This window comes from Lepisma saccharinum, chromosome 3 (genome assembly GCF_977018435.1).
Source record: "Lepisma saccharinum chromosome 3, izLepSacc3.1, whole genome shotgun sequence".
Taxonomy (NCBI): Eukaryota; Metazoa; Arthropoda; class Insecta; order Zygentoma; family Lepismatidae; genus Lepisma; species Lepisma saccharinum.
This window is the reverse complement of record NC_139231.1, coordinates 35,849,227-35,875,170: the sequence shown is the minus strand read 5'-3', so window position 1 is coordinate 35,875,170 and position 25,944 is coordinate 35,849,227. Positions and strand designations below refer to the sequence as shown.

The following is a 25,944-nucleotide window of genomic DNA, read 5'->3' as shown; positions in this document are numbered from 1 at the left end:
TTGAATTGTACAAAGAAAGTGTAATATTTCCTTACATTATCAATGGCATTTCTGCTTCAGTACAGTATATCCACGTGAAGTACTGTGAAACTGACAACATGTAGTTATACCATTATTGCTGACGAAAAGGGTATGTAGGTATTAGACATTTAACGCAAGCAATTTATAGAATTGCATTGTATAGGTACCCGATTTAGCTAACCAAACATTAAAACAGGAACACTCTGTTCATAACAGCTTCTGAAAGTTCATATACGAGGGGCATCCTGAAAAAAAGCTCCAATGGTGCCTGTACACAGCACTAGTGGCCGAAGAGCGACACATACATGCAGGCAGGAAGAAGTGGCATGTAGCTGTAATCTGGTACAGTCGCAATGCAGCCATTTTAGGACAGTTCTAGGTTAAAGATTGTAGCTCTCATACAGTCTCCCACTGACTGTGATGTAGCCTACATGTCATAATCACATTTTTGCACGCTCAGAATTTGGCACAGAGCCACCAGCAATTGTGTGAGGTGTGCAGACTGGACATCGGAGTCATAGTATGGTCAGACGATGGTGTAGACAATTCACAGAAGGCCAATGGAATGTGCACAACCCCATACAGCTGAGTACATGCGGGCCCTTTGCATCACTGCAGGTGAGAGATCTTGGAACACTCCCTGTACAGCCTTGGCCTTGAATGTACCGACTTTAATCTCTTTCTTCAACTGAATAGGTTTCTGGCAGGGCAAGGATTTCACAGCTACACTGCGGTAGAGATAGTTCCAGTCTTTGCTGTCAACACATATGCCATGGGCATACAAAATTTAGTGCCATGCTACGACAAATGTCAGAACAATGGTGGTGATTATGCCGAAAATTAGGTTAGGACTCACTGTTACTAATGCAATAAATTACTACTGATATTCTTATTTTATTTATGCCTAATCGGTAGGGACCTTGATTTTTTATCGTTTTTTCAAATTGGTGTATTTTTTATTCTTTACTATTCGGTGTTATTTTCCCCAAAATTCACATATTCATTTTAGCGGATTTTCTGGCAAATACCTGAAATTATACCTTCATGGTGTTTTCAAACTACTGTTTCAAATTGTAAGTCACATGGCCTACGCCTCTTCGTGAGAGTTGGATATCTTGGAAGTTATTTTCCATACCCCCTTTTTAATTTTAAGGTAAGGGTTTTAGATAATGGAATTTTTCCCATGTATACTGAAGGGTGCATAATGACCATAAGTGGCGACACACCCAAAAATGTTAAATCAAGGTGGGGGTGATGTGATCAGCACCATGCTCCTGGCTACCTTTACCCTCCAAAGTTTACTCCAGGTACCCGCTTGATATGATGCCGGAACAGTTTGAACAGGTGGAAAAGATCCCGGTTTTCCCCCGCAGGAGATCGACCCTGGGTCTCTCGCATGGTAGTCAGATTCTCTAACGACTGAGCTCCATTATTTCTCGCTCGACAAATGCCGATGGTGCGCACTTAGCTTGGTAATTCAAAACACATATCGCGCGACAAATACTGAAGATGCGACTCCCGTGTGACGGTAGATACACACTCAATCTCCTGTTAGAACCCTGCCACATTGCTCTGTGATGCAAATGGTTTTGATAGAAGTTAGAAAAATTATAGGAAATACATGATTTAATGTGGCTGTAGGAATTATTCCATGTATAACAAACATTATAGTTTACTCTTGAATAAAATGTTGAAAAACTTGCACATTCTACGTACACAAATATGGCAGATTTTGTTTCTTTAAGCCTAGAAAACAGAAGAATGTTGGATTTCACGGAATTTTTCGTTGTTTTAGGACAATTTTAAACGCATTTTATGCCAAATTCGCATTATTTTGATATTTCGAACAGGCGAAAAATATGTACAGACATCACTGCACATTCGTAAACACAACTTCACAGCAATTAACATTTTTCACGGTATTCGCGTTTGTGAAAAATCAAGGTCCCTACTAATTGGAAATTACTTTCTGGGCACCCCTCATATAAATCAGTAGATGAAAACTGAAAATTTAGCAGAGCTGGCGGAGAAAAGTCTATTCTTGAAGAAAGTGATATGCTTTCATGATTGAATGATTCGAGTAAATAAGATATTAAAATATTTACGTATTTATTATTAGTATTTTATTTCATAATATTGGACATTAACTTCACTCAGTGAGAGATTAACCTTTTGGGTCCCAAGTGTGTCTGTTGAGATACCCAAATGTAACCCTCGCGGTCCCAAGTGTCTCGATCAAGACGCTGTGTCAAGGTCGTAGTTTTTACGTTATAACTTTTCTATTTCTGGCTAGACTTCCGATTTTTTTTATATATTGTTCCTAACACATGTATTTAACAGAAATGTTTCTTGCACTTTTTTTTCTTCATGAAAATGGAGGGGAAATGGCAGGAAAAGGGACTTCTCTTTCGAGTCTCTTTTCAAGGGAAAACTTTTGCCGACAAAGGAAGACCGGCTTTGTTGTTCTAAAGCAATGCTTTTCACTCGAAGGAAGCTTGTTTATCAGTATCCGATGTCAAAATGAAAGTTTTCCGTGCAGGCACAAGCAGGGGGTGCGGGTGTGGGGAGGGGGAAGACTGGTTGTTGATTGTGAGAATGGAATTTCGAGGCACGCTGAAGGGAACCTTTGTTTTTGAGCACAAGTATTCCACAAGTTGCAACACAGGTTACCCTGCATTGTCTAAAAATAGAATTTGAAGCAGCTGCAAGAATCGGCGCTCATTTTACACTGCGTTCTAGCATTTCTTCCGTGAAAGTTGTGCGTAGGTGTGTGTCGTTTTGTGCCCAAGTGTGAGGATATTTTTTGAGTGAAGTGACAGACTTTTAAGGACTTTTTTGTCATCTACGTTTTTCTTGTGGTGTGAAAAGTGTGCTGGTGTCGTTTGTGCCTCCTGTGTCCCCAAAAGGCTTATAGTCGACCATGGCTGCCCCCGGTGATCTCCGTTCTGATGAAATCCGAGATGAGCTGGAGGATATGGATACAGACTTCGAGTGGGATGAAGAAGAGCTTAACATTCCCTCTGATATATCATCAGAATCTGATTCTGATGATATGCAAAGATGTTCCCCTTCCCCTCCTCCATCCGACTGGCAACCCCCTTCCCAAACTGGTAGAACTGCTCCCAACCCCCAACCTTTCCTAGGACACACTGGACTGAAGGTTTGACACATTGATGATGCATCCTCTTCCTTGGACTTTTTTTCCTTGACTTTATCCGAAGAAATCTTCCAGCATCTGGTGACTGAGACCAACAGGTACTACCACCAACATATCACAAAGCACCCAACGACATGCCAGTGATAATTTCTATGTGCATTTTGAACTTTTAAATTTTTCGGAGGGAGGGGGGAGAAACACCATTTTTTTTTTTAAAAAGTATTTTTCAGGGGATTTCCCCCTTCCATATATATGCCGAATGTGCATAAATTATATATCGTCTGAATCTGTTTCATTCTGCGTACAACTGTATATCTTTCATATCTCTAGGGCATTTAGTTTCTGAGCTATAGTCATTTCAATGTAACTCTGCATTTCGCTCAATTCCGAAGTTTGAGACAGTGGTGTACAAGCCTTTCGCTTCAGGGGTACAGCTCGCGTTACATTGGTCCTATGACAATGATGCAAATATTTTTCTGTTTCTTACATGCCAGCGATAATTTCTATGAGCATTTTGAACTTTTCATATCCTTTTTTTCAGGGGGAGGAAGAAACCTTTTTTTCAGGGGATTTCCCCCCTTTCCCCCCTCCATATGTATGCCGAATGTACATAAATTATATATCGTCTGAATCTGTGATTCATTCTGCGTACAATGGTATATCATTCATATCTCCAGGGCAAATAGTCTCCATGCTAAACTCATTCCAAGGTACCGCTGCATTTTGAAGCTTGAATCAGTGGCGTGTCGACCATTCCTTTTGGGGGTACAACTCACGTTACATTGGTCATATGATAATAATGCAAATATTTTTGCGTTCCTTACATGTCAGCGATCATTTCCATGTGCATGTCGACACTGTCATGTACTTTTTTCTTGGGGGGGGGAGGGTCGACTCCCATTTTTCCCCCCTGAATTTTGAGAGAGCCCCTCCCCTGCCACATATACGCCGAATTTGCATAAATTTCATATAGTCTGAATCTCTGGTTCATAATGCGTACAACGGTATATCACTCATCTCTCTAGGGCAATTAGCCTCCGATCTACACTCATTTAATTGAAACTCTGCATTTTGCTCAAAATCTGCTCTGGACCAAGGGGGTTACATGTGAAAATGGCCTTGGGACTCAAAAGGTTAATGACCATCTCTCACGAGTTTAAACAGACAGGACAGAGAGTGGCGTTAATTTCATTGCAATACTAGTGTTGCAGTAAATTTGAGGTTGGGAGCATGCACTTGCCAAATTTTTATAACGTTCACCAATGCAGATTTGTGTTACACTTTTTCGTGATAGTATTCAATATATATCCCGTTTTGTTGGATTCTTCTTGATATCTAAGAATAGTTCAATGTCAATGTAAACGTATGTTAACTTGTGCGAAACCAGGAATGTCAGGATAGTTTTTCTTGTATGTACGCATTGCTTGCATTGTAGAATTATTTTCCTGTAGTTTACGGTTATTACAAGTTGTTACCCTGCCCCGTGTCAGGGCAACAGTGTTTTTTTTCTTATTGAAATATTTATTAATATGTTAATTAATTGGGTATTCAAGTGTATAAACATATATATGTGTGATTAGTGTAAATCAATTTATTATGCATTTTTAGGTTCGTATTATTCCATGTATAAATACCATGTAGCTCTATGTTCTTTCTTCGTGTTTCGAACGTTCAAAAGAAATATGACAATAAAAATAATACATTGTCATAACAACATTTGAAAATGATTAGGCTAAGTTCAAAGTTCCACATTTGTGCAATATTTATAATAATTTAGTAATATGATTGCTCAAAATTTATTCATATAATAATGCAATTAAATGTCTGAATTACTATTTAAACTAATTTCATTAAATATGATGTTTAAAAAAGCCAATTTGTATATCATGACAAAATTATCAAATTGTGCAATATTCTGAATTCATATTCATAACAGTTATTTTTGACTGACAATATGAAAAAACAAATATCTTCAATCATATGTGTTCTTTCAGACAAGCAAGATAAGTTACATTCAAATTTATAATTAAATTTATTGAAATTGTCTACATTTGCATTGACATCAAGGTTTATATACAAAGGTCAACTCTTTAAAATTGTTCAATGTCTAATATGATGTCATTCTTGGTATTTTGTATCAACATTGAAAAAATGGTAATTGTAATCATTAGGTAAGTATATTGTGATATACATTGTAAAATAGCTGTAACAGAACAAATATGTACATTTACTACCCAAACATTCAAGCTGTTAAGCACTTATTGACAAAAATATAAAACAAAAACAATTGAAGATAACACATACTAAAAAATCGGGCTTGAACTAGTTACTCTGATACTAGTTGTCTGTGACTTAGGAGGAATCTCATGATGGATGGAAGAGAAGTAAAAATGTGGCTATTGGTGAAGGATTGATATTGGTATAAATCTTGATATTTTGAAAGATTATACTTTGCAAGTTAATCTTTAATAGTTTGTTTAAACTATATAGCGACATTTTGTTCATAACACAATCTTGAAAATGCTTTCATAATGGCATAATCTTTAAAAAAGATTTGGAACTTGGGAAAAGTGCCAAGTTTAAAAATTGGAAGCAGGAAATTATTATCTGCTTGCATCCGCATTATCAAGCTAGTAGATGAATAATGCATTACCTCAAATAAATGTTTTGAGAAATAAGACAAAGTGAGAGAAATATCTTCTGCATTTTGGATGTGAATTAACCATATGTGGAGTTTTAAAAATTGAAGAATGGAAGCCATCTTGTAAACCTGGTTGAAGAAATTGAAATATTGAGTATACTCAGATGTAGAACTGATGCATGCCAAAATATTAAGAAAAATACTTACTCTACCTAACAAGGAGATAATAAAGAAATATTTTCTTCATATAAATAACATTTATATGTTATAAATGTTCTTGTAAACAAATGCATAATTTGATGCTCTTGTAACTTTTGTTATTTCTAGTTTTTTATCAATATAATAATTATAAAAATATTTATTATTGTTTGAACATAAACACTATTCATCAGCATATGTAAGCTGATATTCCTTTTCAACATATATCCTTAGCTTCCTACTGAGCTATAACATTGATTTGAATTTTTGACAGGTATATACATAAAATGATGTGCCAATCAAGACTTCATATTTAACCGAAGACATTTATCAAAGTGATTGATTAGTGAGATAGATTAGACTGAATTGTCTTCTCGATATTTAGTCTCACTTCTTCTCTTTTCATCACGTTCCATCGTCATAGAAAGGCGGGCAGTTTAGCTGTTAAAGATTAAAAATTTTGAAAGAAGGGCCGGGCCGTTTGCAACAGAAGCCAACAAAACGTATATAAACTCCCAGATGAGAGTGGGGGAGGTTGGCTGTTGGAACTGAGACTTGGAAGGGAGAGGCTGTTTTTGCTTCGGTTAGCTAGGACCGGAGGACAGATCTCCCGCAACGGATGCTGTAAGAGATTGGATTGCCGGGCATGCTAGTGCTTTGGTGTCCAGTTTACAGGTAAAAAGGTAGTTTGTACTGGATGTTATTTTGAAGTAATTATGGTGCACCGGGCAGCCTAGTGCCTTGTCACCGTGGAGGTTGAGAAATGTACACGTCGGGCAACCTTGTGCCTATTTAGACGTTTCTTGGAGTAACGCAGTCTACCTTTGTAATTCATGAAATGTAAAGCATCCAGGTACAAACAATAGAGATTTCCAAAATCAAAATTAGAGTTTTGGCCCGATAATTAGAGAAATGAACGTTCGGATACGACATGAATATACTTCAAATTTTACTTTCATTAAACTATAGAAAATATCCAAAATTTCCGTTTTTAATTTCACAGATGCTGGACAAGGTAATTTATCCCCCTATAGCAATAAGATTTCGCAAAGGTTATCTGTTGTCTCTTGTAGTTAATTATATAATTATGTTGACTTGTAGCAACCCACGTGCATTGTCGTACAAAGAAAGATACCCCTAGACAAATCAGAGCCGAGTACAAAGTGCACCGAACCTCTGGTGCGGAGGTAAAGTGTGGGGGGCCAGGCTAGTTACAAAGCATAAGAAAACAGTTTTTCTTTGTGACGTTTCAGGAGAACACACGCTCCCTTCATCAGACATTTATTTTCATTTTGACTAAAGATACAGTTATAACAATGGATAGCAATTTTTTAAACAAAAAGAATCCGTTATATAATGGATGTTGTCAATGTTACATTGTTGTAATATAGCAACTTAACTGTGAAAAGAAGCAGTCTGTTTTATTTTTATTTCAGATATATATTTTTATATATATTTTTTATTTAAAATTATGAATCCCAAATATCATCAGGTAATTCAAATTCATCATTGTTTCCACAAAGTCTCTTGATGTTTTCTGTTACATTAAATTTTAAAGATGGTGGCTTACCCCATTTGTGAAAAACAAAACTCCATACTGGATCTATGTTACCATTTTCATTATTTAATATATTCCAGTGTTCTTCTGCAATGAACGAAGCTTCCCAGACATTCAACTCGTGTGTTTCCCGTTAATCTTTTTAAAACCCTTCTCTTTTTAATCAAATGCTTCTCTTCGATTATATGAGTTGACAAACCTGTTCTTGGGTTTAGATTTATAATGTCCAAATCTTGTTCGTGCCATCTTATTGCCATTTTCCTTGCTGTTTGTCCCACATAATCCTTTGAACATGAACAACTTATAATATATATTCCTGTGGTTTCCACATCTGGTACAGAGTTTCTCATTTTGAATTCATTAAATGTACATTCCAAACTTCTTGGTGATTTAAAAACAATTTTGAAATTAAAACTTCTAAATTTTTTTTCAATTTTATGTGAGAATCCCTTGTGGAATGGAATGCACACAAATTTCTTTTCAACAGATTTTTCATCTTTGTCTGTATTTCTCTTTTAATTTAGTTTTCTTGCGACTTGTTTTTTGATTTGGTTTATTCTGTTAGTGTGAAAGCCATTTTCTTTTGCTATATTAAAAAGCCTTTCTTCTTCATTTTTGATATCCTTATTATTAGAACATAGTCTAATAATACTAATTAATGCTAAAAATGAGAACACCATATATAACACCGTATATAAATTGTTAAATGAATCACGTCGTCGCATAAAATTTACTTGCGAACCCATAAATAACAATGTAATTTCTTTCCTTGATCTGCAAATTAAGACAACTGACTTAACAATTCAAACATCAGTCCATAGGAAAAAATTAGCAGGGAAAAATACATCCATGCCAATTCAGAATATTCACGCATAACAATGGATAACATATTTTTATTTTTTTTCCTGAGAGCACAAAGACTATGCATGCAAATCCAGGCTTTAGTTATGACCATCACTCATTGTCCCAGCAAGGCTGTACAGACATCATAATTCATCAGAACAGTTACATTTCTTTTTAAGCTCTACCCATCAAATGGGCATCATTAACAGATCTGGCCTGACCATCAATGTAGAAGTTCTCAAATATTGTAACTTATGTGCATGATGGGTGCTCAGGATGCCAGGTGACAAGCATAAAATGTCTAAATGCATTCTCTTTCATAACATGACAATATTAGTCTTGAGGGACAATTATTTGTAAAGAATTGTAATGTTGGTAAAATACAGTATTTACGTGTGTATGATGCACATGCATGTATAATGCATATCCTGGTTTTTGATGGGAAAAGCACCAAACAATTATATCTTATATAACACACAGTGCAATTCAGGTTCAAGAAATCACTTTCTTAGTTGTATGTTGTAAAGCTGTTGCTATGCCAATCAAAAGCGAATGACATCATACCTATTCAGTGAGTCACCTGTTGCTTGCTATATGGACCAAGAGGAGAATATTGCCTTGTGTATATAATGAGTCACCAACCCATGCCACCCCCTCCCCCCAACTTCCTCCACTGTGTTTAACATCCTAAAGCTTTCACTTCTGTAATCACCATGTTTATTCTTTAGTAGAAGAAAGTGAGATCAAAATTATGTTATAGATTTGCAGCACGCAGGAAGATATTTTCTATTATTTCTTGCATGATCAATACCACTGATATACATCCCTTGTGACTGGTGGTGTATGCTTGAATTCTGCCAGATATGCATGGCGCTGCTTTTCTCTGTGTCACAAAACATTCCATTACACAGTGAAAATGCATGGGAAATGGACATTTACTTCTTACAATGTTTTTTAAAAAATATTATTTACTAAAGAAATCCAACCTGGTAATTTGTATTTGCACCTGTTGATATGTATGTGTTATATGCAGTGACATAGTGAAAACGTGTGGTTTCACGTTGACTGTCCGAATTATTCCATGCATAATATGCACCACAGTTTTGGGGGGGCAAAATTTTGGAAAAAAGTGCACATTATACATGAGTAAATATGGTATATCTGCGAACTTCAACAATCACAGCCAGTTGTTCATGTCAATCTAGTTAAAAAAATTTCCTGTAAGATGTCCTTCGTATGTTCTCAGGAGGAAAGTACCTTGCATTTCTTGCAAAACTGTAATGTTTAAACATTAACAATTACATATATCTTGTTGTTATTGATAATTACATTCATGGTATGCATGACAATAATTGAGTTTGTGATCGTTGAACCGCACCAGAATCTAAATTCATAATTATGTACAGTGAGGGATATTTCTGCATATATCTGTAATGGATGTGTTCAAAGAACTCATGTTTAGAAACATGCAAAAGGCATCCTGTAAATTTTCCATGAAGTTTTCACTCAAAAGTTGATGTCACTGGCTTTTCCAGGTTAGTGAGAAACCCGATTCTTAAACATCATAAAAATTAAATAAATACTTTTAAAAAAAACAACATCTTACTTTTTGAATCAGCTTTTATAATGCAGGAGACTGCAAAATTCCATGCACTTTCTGCTTAACCAATGATGAATTTACAAAAACTTACCAGTGGATTCGGGCGAAACCTGTATGCCAGCATCATTCTCTTCCTGTAAGCCTCATATTCATCATCCTCTTTGGACACATCCGCTGGGCGTTCCATACCTAATCCTTGGTTGTCTGGTCGCTGTGTTGCTCTGGGTGGGGAAAAAACCGTTACTAAAACTCAATATAATCATTTACTAGTAGCTACAAACTAAAAATAGCTAAATACAAATACTGAAAAACAAATCACAATAAAGATTTCACTTTGATGCTGTACATGAAAAGTACTCCTCGGATACTGACTCAGAATTGAAGAGTATGGTCTAGTTTTTATTATTAATTTTTTTTTCTTGTTTTGCATTGGCTTTTGTGCCACGTTTGGCTAACCATGACAATGAAGATGAAGCTGGTGCACAAATATTCGCAAAGGAACTGATAGGTTCGAGTGAGGGACGTGGTAATGCAGGTTAATATTAGTTGCACAAGATAAAAACCAGATGCCGAACAACGACCATATTTAATTGAAAACTGGACACACGTCCAAAACATTCACATTCACTGTAGCACGATACAGAAAGCTTAGGCACAGAATACATAAGTTTGTTGTTTATCTTCTTTTAGCCATGAAGCCAAAGCCTAGAAGCCATACGCTAATGCCTGAACCGTATCAGGAACACCCATGCCCAGGCCGGGACTTGAATCTAGAACCTTTGGTGATAAGATTGGGAGTCACACACTTCAACTTGGTCAGGCACCAGGGCAGTTTATTATCAATTTTCCTTTTATGCACAAGAAAAATTATCCTTCAATTATAATTGAAACTTGAGAGTCTTCTAAACCACTGATACACATCAGTCTCAAAGTACCAAACCTGCAACTCTCAACTATTGGGTTGTACTAATTCATGAGAAAACATGATTAAGAATCGAATGTTGTGAAATATCTAAATTTCAATTCACAAATGAAATGCAAGGAATTAAACATGATAAAGGTGTTTAAATCATGTATAAAATAAATATATGCCAGGAAAATCAAGAAAGAAAGCAGGTGAAATATTAATTTATTATTTAATATAAAATATATTGGCACAGGTCATGCATTATGTTTATTTATATTCACATTAGAGCAACTAACACTTAAAGGAGAAAAAAAGTGAATGTCTACATGTTTTCTTGGCGACACAAACAACACCCAGCCAGTAGTTTTGAGACTAGCATCTATGGGAATTGCTAGAAATGAAACTAGTCTGTGTCAACAAAAGAACACATGCAAAAGTGTATTGACTTTCCCATAAGTTTCTCTAGGATAGAAACCCATGTAAAATTAATTCCATCCACTCCTAAGAGATGGCAGCCAACTTTGCATATTCTAAGTTAATATTTTCATTACGAAAAAAATGATTTGATTATATGCTATGCGAAATCTGTAAATCTATGGGTACAGCACAGCATATATATTTCTATGGTTTTAGCAGTGAAAGGTTGAAATTACTGAAATAGTGCAGTATTGATATTGGATTCATATGGTACCAGCTCTGATCTTTAGGAAATATATTGTTTGTTTGAGCTGTTGCTGTAAGTTCACTTTGTGCACAGACAGGTTAATCGAGACTGGACCTACAATTTAAAGTGGGATCCGAACCACTATATGCAAATGTCCATCCACTGGGCATCAACCAGAACCCCTTGCTTATTATATGTCGACAATGTTATCAGGAAATATATTGCAGTAACACAGAGGAGTAATAGTTAGTATATACGTGTTTTCCTTCACCCTGGTAAAGGAAAGAGGATTAGTTCTTCCCAGCACTCTTTTTTTAAATCTTTTAAAGAAAGTGTTTGGCAGTGGAAAATGGATGAATTAATTGCTGCTTTGTTTTCTAGTTGCATACACATGGTGTCCAGTATTTACCAACTAGGATTTAATACAGAATTCTTACTTGTTGACAGGATCCACAATACCCTGACTATCAGCTCCTAGTCCTTGTCCCTCGGTCCAGCCCATCTTCTGCAACAGCTGGAACCCAATGTTGTCCTCTCTCAGTTTATACTCCTTGTAATCAGACAGATCAGGCTCTCTTCCTTCCTTCAAGGCATTCCACTGTCATAGGCAATCAAAAGAAAAATATTGGTAAACTGCTCTAGACAATGTTTTCAAATCCAACATAAAAAAAATTAAAATGGGGAGAAAATATAACATCTAAAAAATTTGTTAACATTGTGCTCTAATTGAACTACGAAAATTGAATGTATAATGGATGAAAATGTGAAATCTTGGAACGTAAAATTGGGATACCACTGTAAAAGTTTTGGAATCATAAGCGTGTGTACTTTCTCACTTGTCTTGTTATCTTGAAGATCATTTGAAAATGTATTTGTAACTCCTCACCCCCCCCCCCCCCCTATACACCTTCATTGCATGGTGCAAAGCACAGGGGAACACTTTACTTTATTTGTACTGTCAGATTAAATGCAGACAAAGTACAGAAACTGAGTACATCATTTCTCTGTATTTATTCACTACTGCTGGGGCTGAGCCAAAACCGGGGTATCGGTATCGGTTGATATTTTTGCACCGATACTAGCAGATACAATTGTTCTTCGAGTTGCTAGAGATGCGGGCAAAACCAATTCTCTTTTTACATTTCAAAGTTTTGTTCACCTTTTCCAACTTACCTTTGGTTTTGAAAAAAAAATGAAAAATAGTTGTGCATTTGTTAAATGAACCTGTACTCAAGTTTCCGGGAACAGCAAGTGCATGACACAAAGATCTGAACACAGATAAGACTCACGGTCAAGTATCTTGCAAATCAAGCATAACGTGAAATTATCCCCATAGGAGTTCGCTGCTTCTGTTTAGTTCTCTTCGAAGTCTGCCAGGCTTTGTTCGTACAGATGCGGTCTCATGTAACAATAACCCCCATCGAGGTCCCGAAAGCCAACGATGCACCTGTTGGTAATCCTTCCACTTTCTTTGGTGTTTGCAGACATCCCTCTCTTTAGTGATCTCCCGCAGTCAAAAAGGTCATCGCCCATGAAAGTTGTGGATGTGTCTCAGACATAGTATGATACATAGCATTTTCCTGGAAATTCAAATACCTTTCCAACTTTAGACTTTTGTTTGTCCCGAGTGGGTTTCAGCAGGCATGTTTCGGCACAAGGAACACGGCAGGGGAATAGTTTTCTTTGAACAACGGATGACGGCAGTGGCAGTTAGTTTCTGGAAAGTGTAGTGATGGGTTTGGATTTCCTCCTACGCCAAGTGATATAACTATGCATTTAATTTTTCTTAGAAATCGTTTGCCAAAAGTATATCGAAAGCAAAGTCACTTCGGAATATCACTGTACTGAAGTCAATCGCCTGATATAGAAGCAAGAGATGGGTTAAGTTTTCATTCTCCCCTTACATTTCATTTACTATTTATTATTCTCTTTGTTAAAGGACAAAAAGGAGACGAGATTGGTTTCACATTACAGCTTTACTGTTAGTTTTAGATGTGTCCGGGGCTGGTAAATCGCCAATTAATTCTTGTGTTCACGGATGATTTAATGTTAGTTTGGGAAGAGTGATCCTTTAGTTTTAGAAGAGGTTGAAGAGGCATGATCTCATTTTTCAACATTGAGGAAGGGGGGGGGGGACAACGATGACACTATTGCCTCGCTCTTAGCTTCTCCTAATATTTCTCTAATATTTGAAACATCTGATCGATTGTCACTGTCTAAAAAAAGGACTGTAAAGTTGAGATGCATCGTTGCAACAGAGCATTGTTTGGTTGGTTATTTTATTCATCGCCCTTCGTCAGAAATGCATACTTATAAAATGTAATAATAATAATTACACAGACACACACACACATATAATTTATTTATATATATATATTTATATTATATGTATGTATATATATAACATTTATTTTAAATTTGGAATTATACAAGTATCGGTATCAGTGGGTATCGGTGAGAGTATCTGCATTGGTATCGGTTCAAAGTGGTATCGGCTCAGCCCTAACTACTGCGTCTCTCATTTCCCCAAATATGAAAACTGTCAGCTATTTGTGTCTTGTTTCATCTGCAACTAAATATATAATGCAGTTTGCATTTACAATCAAGGTATGATGAAGTCCCATTTTTATATTTCTGGCTTTTACATTTTTCCTGCATTATACATTCAATCTTCATGGTCCCCATAAAACAATGTTACAAAATTTATCCATATTTTGCATTTTCCCATACTTTAGGTTCTTGCTGCTTGGTCTCCTAAAAAATGGAACTTGATGTTTCAAGGTATTAGATTGATTTTTTTAAAAAACCTTTAAAAAAAAGATTTGCACTTACAAGTGGTTCACTTCACAGTTTACTGTCCAAGATTTTGGACCTGTTTACAGAAGGTATTATTATATAATAAATAAATAAATAAAAAAAATTGAAGTTGGGATCCTGCTGAATTTGTAAGTGACAAGCCACGTGACAAGGTTACATCAAACAGAATGTATGAGCGTGATAAGTCATAGAGGATCACACCATATGGTAGCTCCATTTTAAAGTTGAGTTCGATGCAGACATCTTTTACTTAACCTCCTTCTCATTTTAAAGTTCGAAAGAACTGCTGAAGCCACAACCAGTACCACTTGATTACAGGGCAATAGTGTTAACCATTACACTAAAGAAACTTCTAAAAGTGCTTATTTATAATGCATCAAACTTACTAATAACAACACACGCAAGACTGCCTAAAACAGAACGTTTGTACCACCAAATCTAAATATTGCAGTTCACATAAATAAGTGACATGGACCCAAAAAGCATGTATTAATTATTATTTATTTATTTCATGTGTATAAGTAATTAGAAGAGTTTTTGGAGATTTTTTTTGAACTTCTGACACAGGCCTCCCACAAAATTCTGTTTTTTTTTTGCAGTTTTTCAGGTACTTATAACTAACTCTCCAGACCACTCAATAATGATTTAGCATTCTAATAAATAAGTATTATAAATACGGAGAAAATAGTACTCACTGCATCCATAAAACTGTTTTTTCTTCTTTGCTCTATTAATTTCAGTGGCCACTGCCACCATCCTCGTTGGAATTTGTCGTACTGTTGCTTGGCATGCTTCTTTGTTCGTAGTTCTCCAGCTGCCACTAGGTGCTCTGTTGTTAACTGTAAGACTGCGTCTGTTATTTCCCGGCACTAACTGTTTAGTAGGGGAATCCAAGTGTGGTGTGCCTCACCACTATCGATGTTTAGTTCGTGGTAAGTGCATTATGGTATGTGTTTCCTTGATTTTGGCATCTACGTGTGTGTGGGCGGTGTGCTTGACTTGTACCTTTTATATTTTATGGCTATTGTAGTACAACAGTTAGTGCCAGGAAATAGCAGACGACACGGATGCAGATGTACAGTTAACAACAGCTCACCTAGCAGCAGCTGGAGAACTACGAACAATAGAAGCATTCCAAGCAACAGTACAACAAGTTCCAACGACGATGGTGGCAGTGGACACTGGAATTAATAGAACAAAGAAGAAAACAGTTTCGCAGATACAGTGAGTACTACTTTCTCCGTATTTATCTACTACCATGTCTCTCTTCTCCCAATTATGAATAAGTATTATGTTGTCAACATTGCATGTTAATCAAACACGTCAAGTTTAATCAACACCACCATCATCATCCTTCGCAGTTTCCTGACTCTGGCTGGGTCGGCATTGAAGTCAAGCCTCTCCATTTTTACCTAGTATTCCACCATTCCTCTCTTTCCATGGTGTTCTAATCTTGTCCTTATCTTCTAACACTCTCCACTATCTGCTCTTCCCACAGACATCTTGGTCTCCTCCTTGGCCTTATTCCCACTCCTTGTGCATTATAATAACTTGATACGCTTTGTTTATTTTGACCATATGAAATATTTTATTTGTTTTCTGTTAATTTCACATTTGATTTATTTGTTAGTTTCAATACTGTTGTTTGATATTTTGATGTTGGATTAAATTTGTAATTTTTGTTGTACATTTGTTACACGCAATATCGGAAGCGGAAGTCATTTCCGGTTTGTGAAGATGTGTAGAACTGTCCAATCTTTTATTGATTCGGTTGCGAGGACAACAGTGCAAAAAGAGAAAGAAATAAGTTGAGTTGCGGAAGATGACGTCTATTTTGTGAAAAACGCTGTTTTAAAGAAAAAGCAGCAACTTAATTCAAAAGTGATTGTGTTGGTGAATATTGTTATTAATTTGCAGTGATTGTTTAAAGGTAAAATGTTTTATTAAATTTGTAAAATAGTAAGAAGCTATTTTTTTGTTCAAATCGTTTCGTCCTGAGAATCTAGTGTAGTATACATTAAGGTGAGTCTCATAACTCCGCCGCACAGGGAGATTGGGAAGCTACCGTGACGTAGTAATCCGTGATCCAGTGGCGAACACCAGAAAGGAACGTCACAGGTAAAATTGGCGCCCAACGTGAAGGCATCGATGATGTAAAAGGATAAATTGTAACTGTAATATCATGTGAAAAAAACGTGTGTTTTGTGCCGTGTGAAGTCATGAGGAAATTGTCGAGCGTTACAAAGTCTGATAACACATAGATGTAAGTCATGTGATCGATTTTGCAGAGATATCAAGGTATGAGTAGGAAAATTTTGAGAAGCCAGAGCAAGAAGAAAATGGATAAATTGAGTTGTTGTGATGATAAAGATAAGCCCTTGGACGAAATATTTCAGTGCAGGAAATGCGAGGCGTATTTCCATTTAGGGTGTGCAAATTTGCCAATATCCAGAGAATTTCTTCCTGATGGTGACTTAGTTTGTAAAAATTGCAAATCACATAGTGCTACTTTAAATATGGAGGTACTTTGTGGCTGGTTAAAGAGAATTGAAGAAGGAAGGAAAGAAGATCAGAATGAAATGATAAAGAGGTTTGAGAAAATGGAAGAAGGAAGGCTAGAAGATAAGAATGAATTAAGGAAGATAATTGAAGAAGGAAGGAAAGAAGATAAGGATGAATTGAGGAAGATCATTGAAGAAGGAAGGAAAGAAGATCAGAATGAAATGATAAAGAGGTTTGAGAAAATGGAAGAAGGAAGGCTAGAATATAAGGATGAATTGAGGAAGATCATTGAAGAAGGAAGGAAAGAAGATCAGAATGAAATGATAAAGAGGTTTGAGAAAATGGAAGAAGGAAGGCTAGAAGATAAGAATGAATTAAGGAAGATAATTGAAGAAGGAAGGAAAGAAGATAAGGATGAATTGAGGAAGATCATTGAAGAAGGAAGGAAAGAAGATCAGAATGAAATGATAAAGAGGTTTGAGAAAATGGAAGAAGGAAGGCTAGAAGATAAGAATGAATTAAGGAAGATAATTGAAGAAGGAAGGAAAGAAGATAAGGATGAATTGAGGAAGATCATTGAAGAAGGAAGGAAAGAAGATCAGAATGAAATGATAAAGAGGTTTGAGAAAATGGAAGAAGGAAGGCTAGAAGATAAGGATGAATTGAGGAAGATCATTGAAGAAGGAAGGAAAGAAGATCAGAATGAAATGATAAAGAGGTTTGAGAAAATGGAAGAAGGAAGGCTAGAAGATAAGAATGAATTGAGGAAGATGATAGAAGAAGGACGGAAAGAGGATAAAAAGGAACTGATGAAGATTATTGAAGACGGAAGAAACAAAACTAAAGTAGCTTTCAGGAACTTAGAGGAGGTATTTAGGAATGATAAGGAGGAAATGATGACGAGAATGAAAGCAGACCGAGAAGAATTGATGAAGAAGATTGAGGATGAGCGGAAAGATGATAAAAATGAAATGATGAAAGTAATAGAAGAGAGAAGACAAGAAAACAAAGAAGAATTGGAAGCTGTGCGATGTGATTTGTTAAAACAAATTGATGAAGGGAGAGATGCTCTAAATAAGATAGAAGAAGTCTGGGAGGTAGACAGACGAAAAGTAATGAATGAATTGGACACCGTAAGGGCAAGGATAGAATCCGTCGTGGATCAGCAAAGTACTTCAAGGAATTTGTGTATGCAGGACAGTGAGAAGATGAATAAATAAATTAAGCAGAAGTTCTATTTTATGGAGGAATTCCTTTTAGGGAAGTTGGAGAGATTACATTTAGAATCTGTGCAAGGAAATCCAGGAATGACTGCTGGAAATACTGACAGATCTGTGGAAAATATTCGATGGGTGAGAGATGATAATGACCCTTTGTTTTCCGGTATATCTTCAACAGAATCTGTATCTTCTGCTGAAATGTTGACTAAAAGGAACCGTAAGAGGAGAAGACGTATCCAAAGTACAAAAGGGATACCCCGAGAAGATATTGATAAATCTCCTGATGTCTCTCATAGTCCATCTCACACTGGACATTTTTTTAGAATGTCGGATATTAACTCTCTGAGCAAATTTACCGGAGAAATAAATTCCATATCAGCGGAGCGTTATTTGGAAGAACTGAAAACGTCCATGGACATAATGAAAATGCCTATGCACTATAGATTAAAGGTGCTTCCTTCTGTAATGAAAGGGAAAGCTAAAGCCTGGTTTATTGCCAACGAGAGAAGGTGGAAGTCTTTTGAACAGTTTTGTGCCGCGTTTAAGAAACAGTATGCCTCTGCAGAAGCGAAGCAGAGAGAGATCCAGATTTTAAGAAACAGAAGATATTCCAAATCCTCAGGTCTTTCTATGGAGGATTATTGTTGGGACGTCTACGGGTCATACTGTAACTTGGTCGAACGTGTGGGACCAAACAGAAGTGTTAAGTTTAATTATTCATCAGCTCCCATATAGAATACGGCAGCTAGTATTAACAAGAGATCCTCGAAACATTGACCAGTTGACCAACTTCTTGGGGAAGTACGAAGCCTCAGAACAGATAGATGGGTGGAGAGGCGACGGAAATAAAGCAGAAGAAAGGAGACCTAACCAACCTCGAGTTCGCAGAGTACAGACGACAACTTCTACTAATAATCCTGGAGGATCCCGCAGCGCAGAGAGCGGAAATGGGAAGGAACCAATCACCAGAGAAGGACAGCAATTCCCGGGTGGAAGGTGGAAGAATAGAAACTGGACAAGTAACAGACTTTATAGAAGGACTACGCCGTACACAAATAGTTGGAGAAGAGATCAAAGAGCTCCAGAACGAAAAGAGTGTGCAATACAGACGGAAGAGCTACCTTCCAGTAATCTTAGAGTTACTGCGTCGCCATGGGAAATTAACTGCAATGAAGTTCTGGGTTTAGCCCAGCGCCCGTTGTAAGCGGTACTCTTACGCTTGCAATGAAGGGCATGCAAGTACAAGAAAGCGACGAAAGTGAAGACCCATTCCTAACAGAAGATCCGTTAGAAGTATTGTACTTGAATATCGAAGCCACTCCTCTAAATTATTTAAAAATTAGAAAGACGATAATGGAAGAAGATAGGGATAATGTGAAGAAACCTGAAATTTCAGTCGAGGTATTAGGATTCCAAATAAAATGCACTCTGGACACGGGTAGCGAATGTACCCTTATGAATTATAATATTTGGCTTCAAGTACGAGAGTGATTACCAGGTCTTAAATTGCAGAAGTGTCCAGGCGTAATATTAAAATATTTTGCTGGAAAAGAAAGATCACGGATAGCTGGTTGTAGGCGAATAAATTTTGAAATTGGCGGTTTTATATTTGAAGATTTAGTATACCGTATTTACGCCTGTATAATGCGCACTTTTTTCCAAAATTTTTGCCCTTCAAAACTGGGGTGTGTATTATGCACGGAATAATTCGGACAGCCAAAATGAAATCACGCATTTTTTTTTCACTATGTCACTGCGTATAACATGTATATATCTACAGATTGCCTTTCTTTAGCAATAATAATTTTAAAAAATAACTTTTAAATGCGAAATGGCCGTTTTCCATGAGTTGTCACTTAGTAATGGAAAGTTTTGCGACATCGAGAAAAGCAGCACCCGTTCTGGCAGCATTCAAGCACGCGCCTCCCGTCACACGGGAGACGTATCAAGCGGTATTTTTCGCGGGAGAAATAACTTCCACAAAAATTGTTTTCGCCTTAGACATGGTCATGAACAGAGATCGGGCGAAAAATACGTTTTTTGCACTCATTCCCTTCAGAAGCACTCTACCGCTCGCAAGTGGGTCTGATCTAAAAATAAACACCAGACCATGCTTCAGTTATATCCAATAGCACTTGACCTCTGCCCTGCCCTCCCCTCCCCTCCCCTCCCCTCCCCCAAGCGTACCAATGTTACCCGCAGCCGACGGCTGCTACCCAACATGCCAGGCTTGTTTTGCCATTGTCATTTCGTTTGCTCTTGGATACATGAGAAGAGATCGAATATGCTTGGATGTTATTTTAAATCGACTTTGTAGCGTACAACTTCCGGTAACCGCTTTCATTCAAAACATATTCTTTGTTCACTGTAACACTTCATAAAGAAGTGAAACTGTTATAGATAATCAAAGCCACATAGGCCAACTAAAGATCGTCAACACTCTTAATGCATTTTCATCCAGGTTTCCGCAAAAGTTCACTTCGATCTTACTTGCATCATAACTCCCGTTTACCACTTTCTACATTTTCATGACTGTGCCGATGTTGTAATATTTGCCAAAAGTGTTCCGTCGGCAGAGTGACTTCTCCCGCTTTTCTTCTCATCAAACGTTTATGGGGGGGGGGGGGCAATGCCGATTGTCTTCTTGCTCGTGTGTGCACACAGGCTGATTACAGGCAAGGGTGGAAGTGGACCGCTCTTTCTTTCCTTTCCTTGAAAACGAACAAAAACCATAGGACAAGTATAAAAAAAAATATAAAAAAAATGCCCCCCTAGCCAGCTTTCTCCGCCACTGGTCTGCACGGCAATGTAATAATTGCAGAATTCAGGTCCTATTTTTTTCTTTTTTTTTAATGCTATTGTATTGAAATATTGCCCGTATTATTGTGTTGCAAGGTAAAACGTAAAGAAAGGGTTTATTCTTTCTTCTTCACACAGCTGATAAAAGTTCAGCCTTCGACAGTTGCGTTATCTTTGAAATACGGAGGATTTTCCCTGACCACCTGTTGCTCGAACTTCCAGCCGGTCGCCTTGTTTTTACGCTGCAACTGGCGCCAGTGTTTTGTCTAGCGTCTGCGAAGTTGTCTTGTGGATAACAGCAATGACTCATCCAGCGCGAAGGCAAGTCATTGTTTTGTATCTCGCAAAGCTGTTTTGATTTAACGATAACGAAATTCGATCTTCAGAAAGAAAAAGGAGAGTTAAAACAACTTCATGTTCTGCGCCTTTATCTTCAGAATCTCAATGTGTAAGCTGCGAACGATTTTTTTAAAAAATGCTTAATGTATAAGCTGACACCGATTATCGTCGATTAGCGTGAGAGTAAATAAAGATCTCCCATTTTGATATCTGAAAATGCGCAGGTTTCATAAAGCTTGTTTTGAGTTCATTTTATGCTTTTGGGCTAATCAGGACTAAATATACAGTTTCACTTTAGTGAAATCTAATTCCAAACCAAAATGATTATCGAGTGCGACACTGTTCAATGTGTCTTAGAATACGCATTGGGTGCAAATAGATCGCAAGTTGCCCGTTTCCTTTTTCAGGCTGGCTTACAATGCAAGTCGACTAAAAGGAAGGACTGCTCCCTGGAATGGGGGAGGGGGTGAATTAGAAGTTGGTCGAAGGAAGGAAAATTACATTTTTACGACGTATTTTACACAGCCGAACCAAAACGAAATTTACAGCCCCTTTTTTTTGTGCCTAGAAAGGTGAGATCTTCCGAGAGATCTTATCTTACCAGTTCCTTGTAACAGACAATGCTCTAGTAGACCCGTATTAAATCCAACGTTCATTCTGCCCGATTATCTCCTAATAATAGTTTTTGGTGCAAATTCCAATAACAACCCCTTCGAAATAACTACCTTTTTCCTGGGAACTATGAAAGGTCGTTGTTTCGAGAGTTGACTGTAACAAATATGAAGGTAAAATAATTACGTCAACACTTACCAAATAGAAATAATTACTGTATATTTACTGCGCTATTGCGGCTTGACTCACGTAAATAAATAAATAACGTTTACACTTAATTTTGTCATTCACTCCCAGTTACTAATACAAGCAGTCTGAAATGTCCTCACTTCCATCCATCTTGTTCGATATTCCTGTTACCTTAAAACTTTTGATCATCATTTCAAGTGAGATGGAGTTCCATGCCTAACGAACCTATTCACAAACAATCGGCATCGATGCACGTTTCACCCTCCCGCTTGATGCGAGTTCATGCTGCCTTGATGTCATCCATCTATTGTAAGCATCACGCACTGCGACCTTGAACGGGTGGTTGATAACTTTGCTCCCTCCTCTCCTATGAAAAGGCCAACATCTGGAAGTTCAAGGTCGCGTGGTGAATGCATCAGCTACGAAAGCAAGGATAAGATTGTTTTTATGATCTACTGATTAATTTTAAATGAAATACGTAAATGTTAGTCTGACGCTAAGAAAGCCATTTCTGGAACCTGAATTGTACTGCGCATTATATACGAGATATATTTTTTTTGTTGCTTTTCCCCATCAAAAACGAGGGTGCGTATTATACATGCACGCGCATTATACACGCGTAAATACGGTATGTGGTCAAGTGCTTAGAAGCTGACTTATTATTTGGTTATCCTTTCCTTCGAAGATACAAAGCCACTCTGGATGCAGGTGCAGAAAAATTGTATCTGATTAATGGCGGACACACAGTAGAGCAACATTTACTTCCTAACGCTGGAGATTCAGAGAAGGGCGAGTCGCGGGAGAAGACAGCCTTAATACAGTGTACGAAAGCGGAGGAAGAAGCTAACGCTGATGAGTGGACTGCAACAGAATCAGACATAAGAGACAAAGCCTTTGCTTCAGATGTTTTGAGAGTTGAGGAAAAGGAGCAGCTATTTAATTTATTGTTGAAATATAGAAGAATATTCGCCGACAAACCAGGATTATCTAGGAATTCTATCTGTGAAATAAATCTGACCAGTGAAGAACCTGTGTTCTCCAATCCTTATCCTGTTCCGTTGTCCAAGAGAAAAAAGCTGGAAGAAGAATTATTGAAGTGGCAAGAGTGGGGAGTAATTATACCCTGCAACTCACCATATTTAAATCCCTTATTGGTAGTGGATAAACCGGACGGGTCGGTTAGACCCTGCATTGATTTTAGAAAACTAAATAAACAAATTGTAGCTCCCAGGAGTACAGTACCTCAAATTCAGGAAGCTCTACAGAAATTTAGAGGGAAGAAGTATTTCTCCTGTTTGGATCTTGCTTCAGGATATTTACAAATTCCAATTAATAAGAAGCATCAAATATACACAGCCTTTACATAAAACGGAAGATCTTGGTGTTTTACGAGAATGCCTTTCGGTTTGACCAATGCTGTAGCTGTATTTATGTATTCCATGCACAATTTGTTTAATCCATCTACTGAGAAATTCTTGACAGTTTATATAGATGATCTTTTGATATTTGATGAAACGCTTCACAAACATTTTCAACACTTATCATTCGTCTTGGATACTCTTCAGAAGGAAGGTTTTACAGTGAAACTTAAGAAGTGTGAATTCGGAAAGGAAGAAATTAAATATCTAGGCCATATTATATCCGGAACACACATCAGGGTTGATCCTAAGAAGAATGAAGCCATTTTGAAATTTCCACGTCCCAGGAACAAGAAGGATTTGCAACAATTTCTCGGGCTGATTAACTGGAGACGTCGTTTTGTAGAGAATTTGGCACAAAAAATCTGCCCCTTTAGAACAATTGTTGTCAAAGAACGTTAAATGGGAATGGACCAACACAAGAGAAAAATGTTTCCGAAGATTGAAACAGGAACTAGTGCAACTGCCGGCGTTAGCGCAACCCGATTTTTCTAAGACGTTTTGAATAATGTGTGATGCTTCTTCGTTAGGACTTGGATCGGTTCTATTTCAAGGAAACCACGAAACTCCAATAAATCTGACTGAGATTCACATTATTCAGTATGCCAGCAGAAAATTAAAGCCCCATGAAAAGCATTATACAGTGCAAGAACTAGAGTGTCTAGCTGTGTTATTTGCGATAGACCATTTTAAAGTTTATCTGTATGGTCAGAAATTTTTCATCTATACTGATCATAAAAATCTAATATGGTTAGAAAATAGTCGTAACTGGAATGGCAGATTAACGCGATGGGCTCTGAAACTTCAACAATATAAATATGAGATCATTCATGTGGAAGGAAAGAGTAATAAGATCGCTGACGTACTAAGTCGTTATCCTGTGGCTGAAGGGGTTCTGGAGACAGAAGGCAACACTCCTACCATTCTACAGGTGTGGTCAGCTAAGAAAATTCTCATGCCTAACCAGGAGATCCAACTGTGGAAGGAGTCCCAAAGTCAAGATCCAATGTGTAAAGATATATCAGACAAGTTAAATAATGGAGATGAAGAGGCTAAATATTTCTTGAGGGAAGACCTTTTATTTAAGAATTCTAGAGTTCCATTGTATAGTGGTTCCGCAAATTTTAAAGGATAAAGTGTTGGAGGCTGAACATGATAACACTGGCCATTTTGGGTTTACAAAAACTTATCAGAGAGTAAGAAAAAGGTACTTCTGGAAAAATATGAAGTCTGACATTTCACGATATATTCAAGAGTGCTTGATATGTTCAAAGAACAAGCCCGATAAGCTTGGGATATGTAGAGAGAGATTGACCACGACCCAAAAGAAACCACATGAAGTTCTGTCAATAGACATCATTGGCAAACTACCTAAGTCTTCATCATTCTACTATATCCTGACCTTGATTGATGTAGGAACCCGATACTTAACAGCCTATCCGTTACGAACAGCCACTACTGGTGAAATTATTAGGAAGTTAGAGCAGGGATACTTCACCCATTATCCGAAACCTAAGTATGTGCTGTCCGACAGGGGAAGTCAATTTCTGTCCAAGCAATGGCTACAATTTATGGAAAACCACTCTGTTAGACCCATCAGGACCACTCCTTATCACCCAGCAAACAATCCGATTGAGAGAAGCAATCAGAAAATTGTAAGACTTTTAAGGACGTTTTGCAATCGGAAACACGACTCCTGGTGCAAACAAGTGAGGACTGTCTGTTGGCTCATCAATAATTCTATATCCGAGGCTACCGGTTATGCTCCAGTAGAGTTATTTTATAATCGACCTGTAGCAGCTAACTTACTGCAGGAATTAGACTGGCCTGAAGATAGTGAGTGGAAGACTCTAGCCTGGGAAACCAAATTATTCATCGCAGAAAGTCGAAACAGCCGACAGAAGAACAAAAAGAACATACGGATCAATCCCCATTCGTTCACACTAAAAGAAGGAGACCTGGTTTTAAAAAGGAACCACCGGTTAAGTTCAGCTAAAGATAAAGAAATATCCAAGTTCTTTGAATACTTCGTTGGCCCGTATGTAGTTGAGGATGTTAAGCACAACACAGCTAACTTGCTGGATCCTTGGAAGGACAAATTAATAGGAAGGGAAATTTTTTTCCAACCTGAAGAAAATTAATTGTTCACCCGAAAGAACACAGGAATTATTGCAAAGATGGCATCACCAGATCAAAAAGGACTAATTTTCGTAGCAAAGAAAATTTTGTACATAAACATTACCTCAATTTTCTTTGTTTGTATGGGAGGAGAACTTGATACGCTTTGTTTATTTTGACCATATGAAATATTTTATTTGTTTTCTGTTAATTTCACATTTGATTTATTTGTTAGTTTCAATACTGTTGTTTGATATTTTGATATTGGATTAAATTTGTAATTTTTGTTGTACATTTGTTACACGCAATATCGGAAGCGGAAGTCATTTCCGGTTAGTGAA

At 37.2% G+C, this 25,944-nt stretch overlaps 1 protein-coding gene across 3 annotated transcripts in view; it reads right to left on the bottom strand.

Annotated features, from left to right (window-relative positions):
* LOC145984976 (uncharacterized) overlaps positions 1 to 25,944 on the bottom strand; it is a 70,179-nt gene that overhangs the window by 2,940 nt on the left and 41,295 nt on the right. For all 3 annotated transcript variants that reach the window (XM_083118432.1, XM_083118431.1, XM_083118430.1), the window contains 2 exons: positions 12,027 to 12,187; positions 10,110 to 10,239 (listed from right to left, as the gene is read on the bottom strand). In XM_083118432.1, coding sequence (XP_082974558.1) covers positions 10,110 to 10,239; positions 12,027 to 12,187 — 291 coding nt within the window. The remainder of the gene's footprint in view (positions 1 to 10,109; positions 10,240 to 12,026; positions 12,188 to 25,944) is intronic.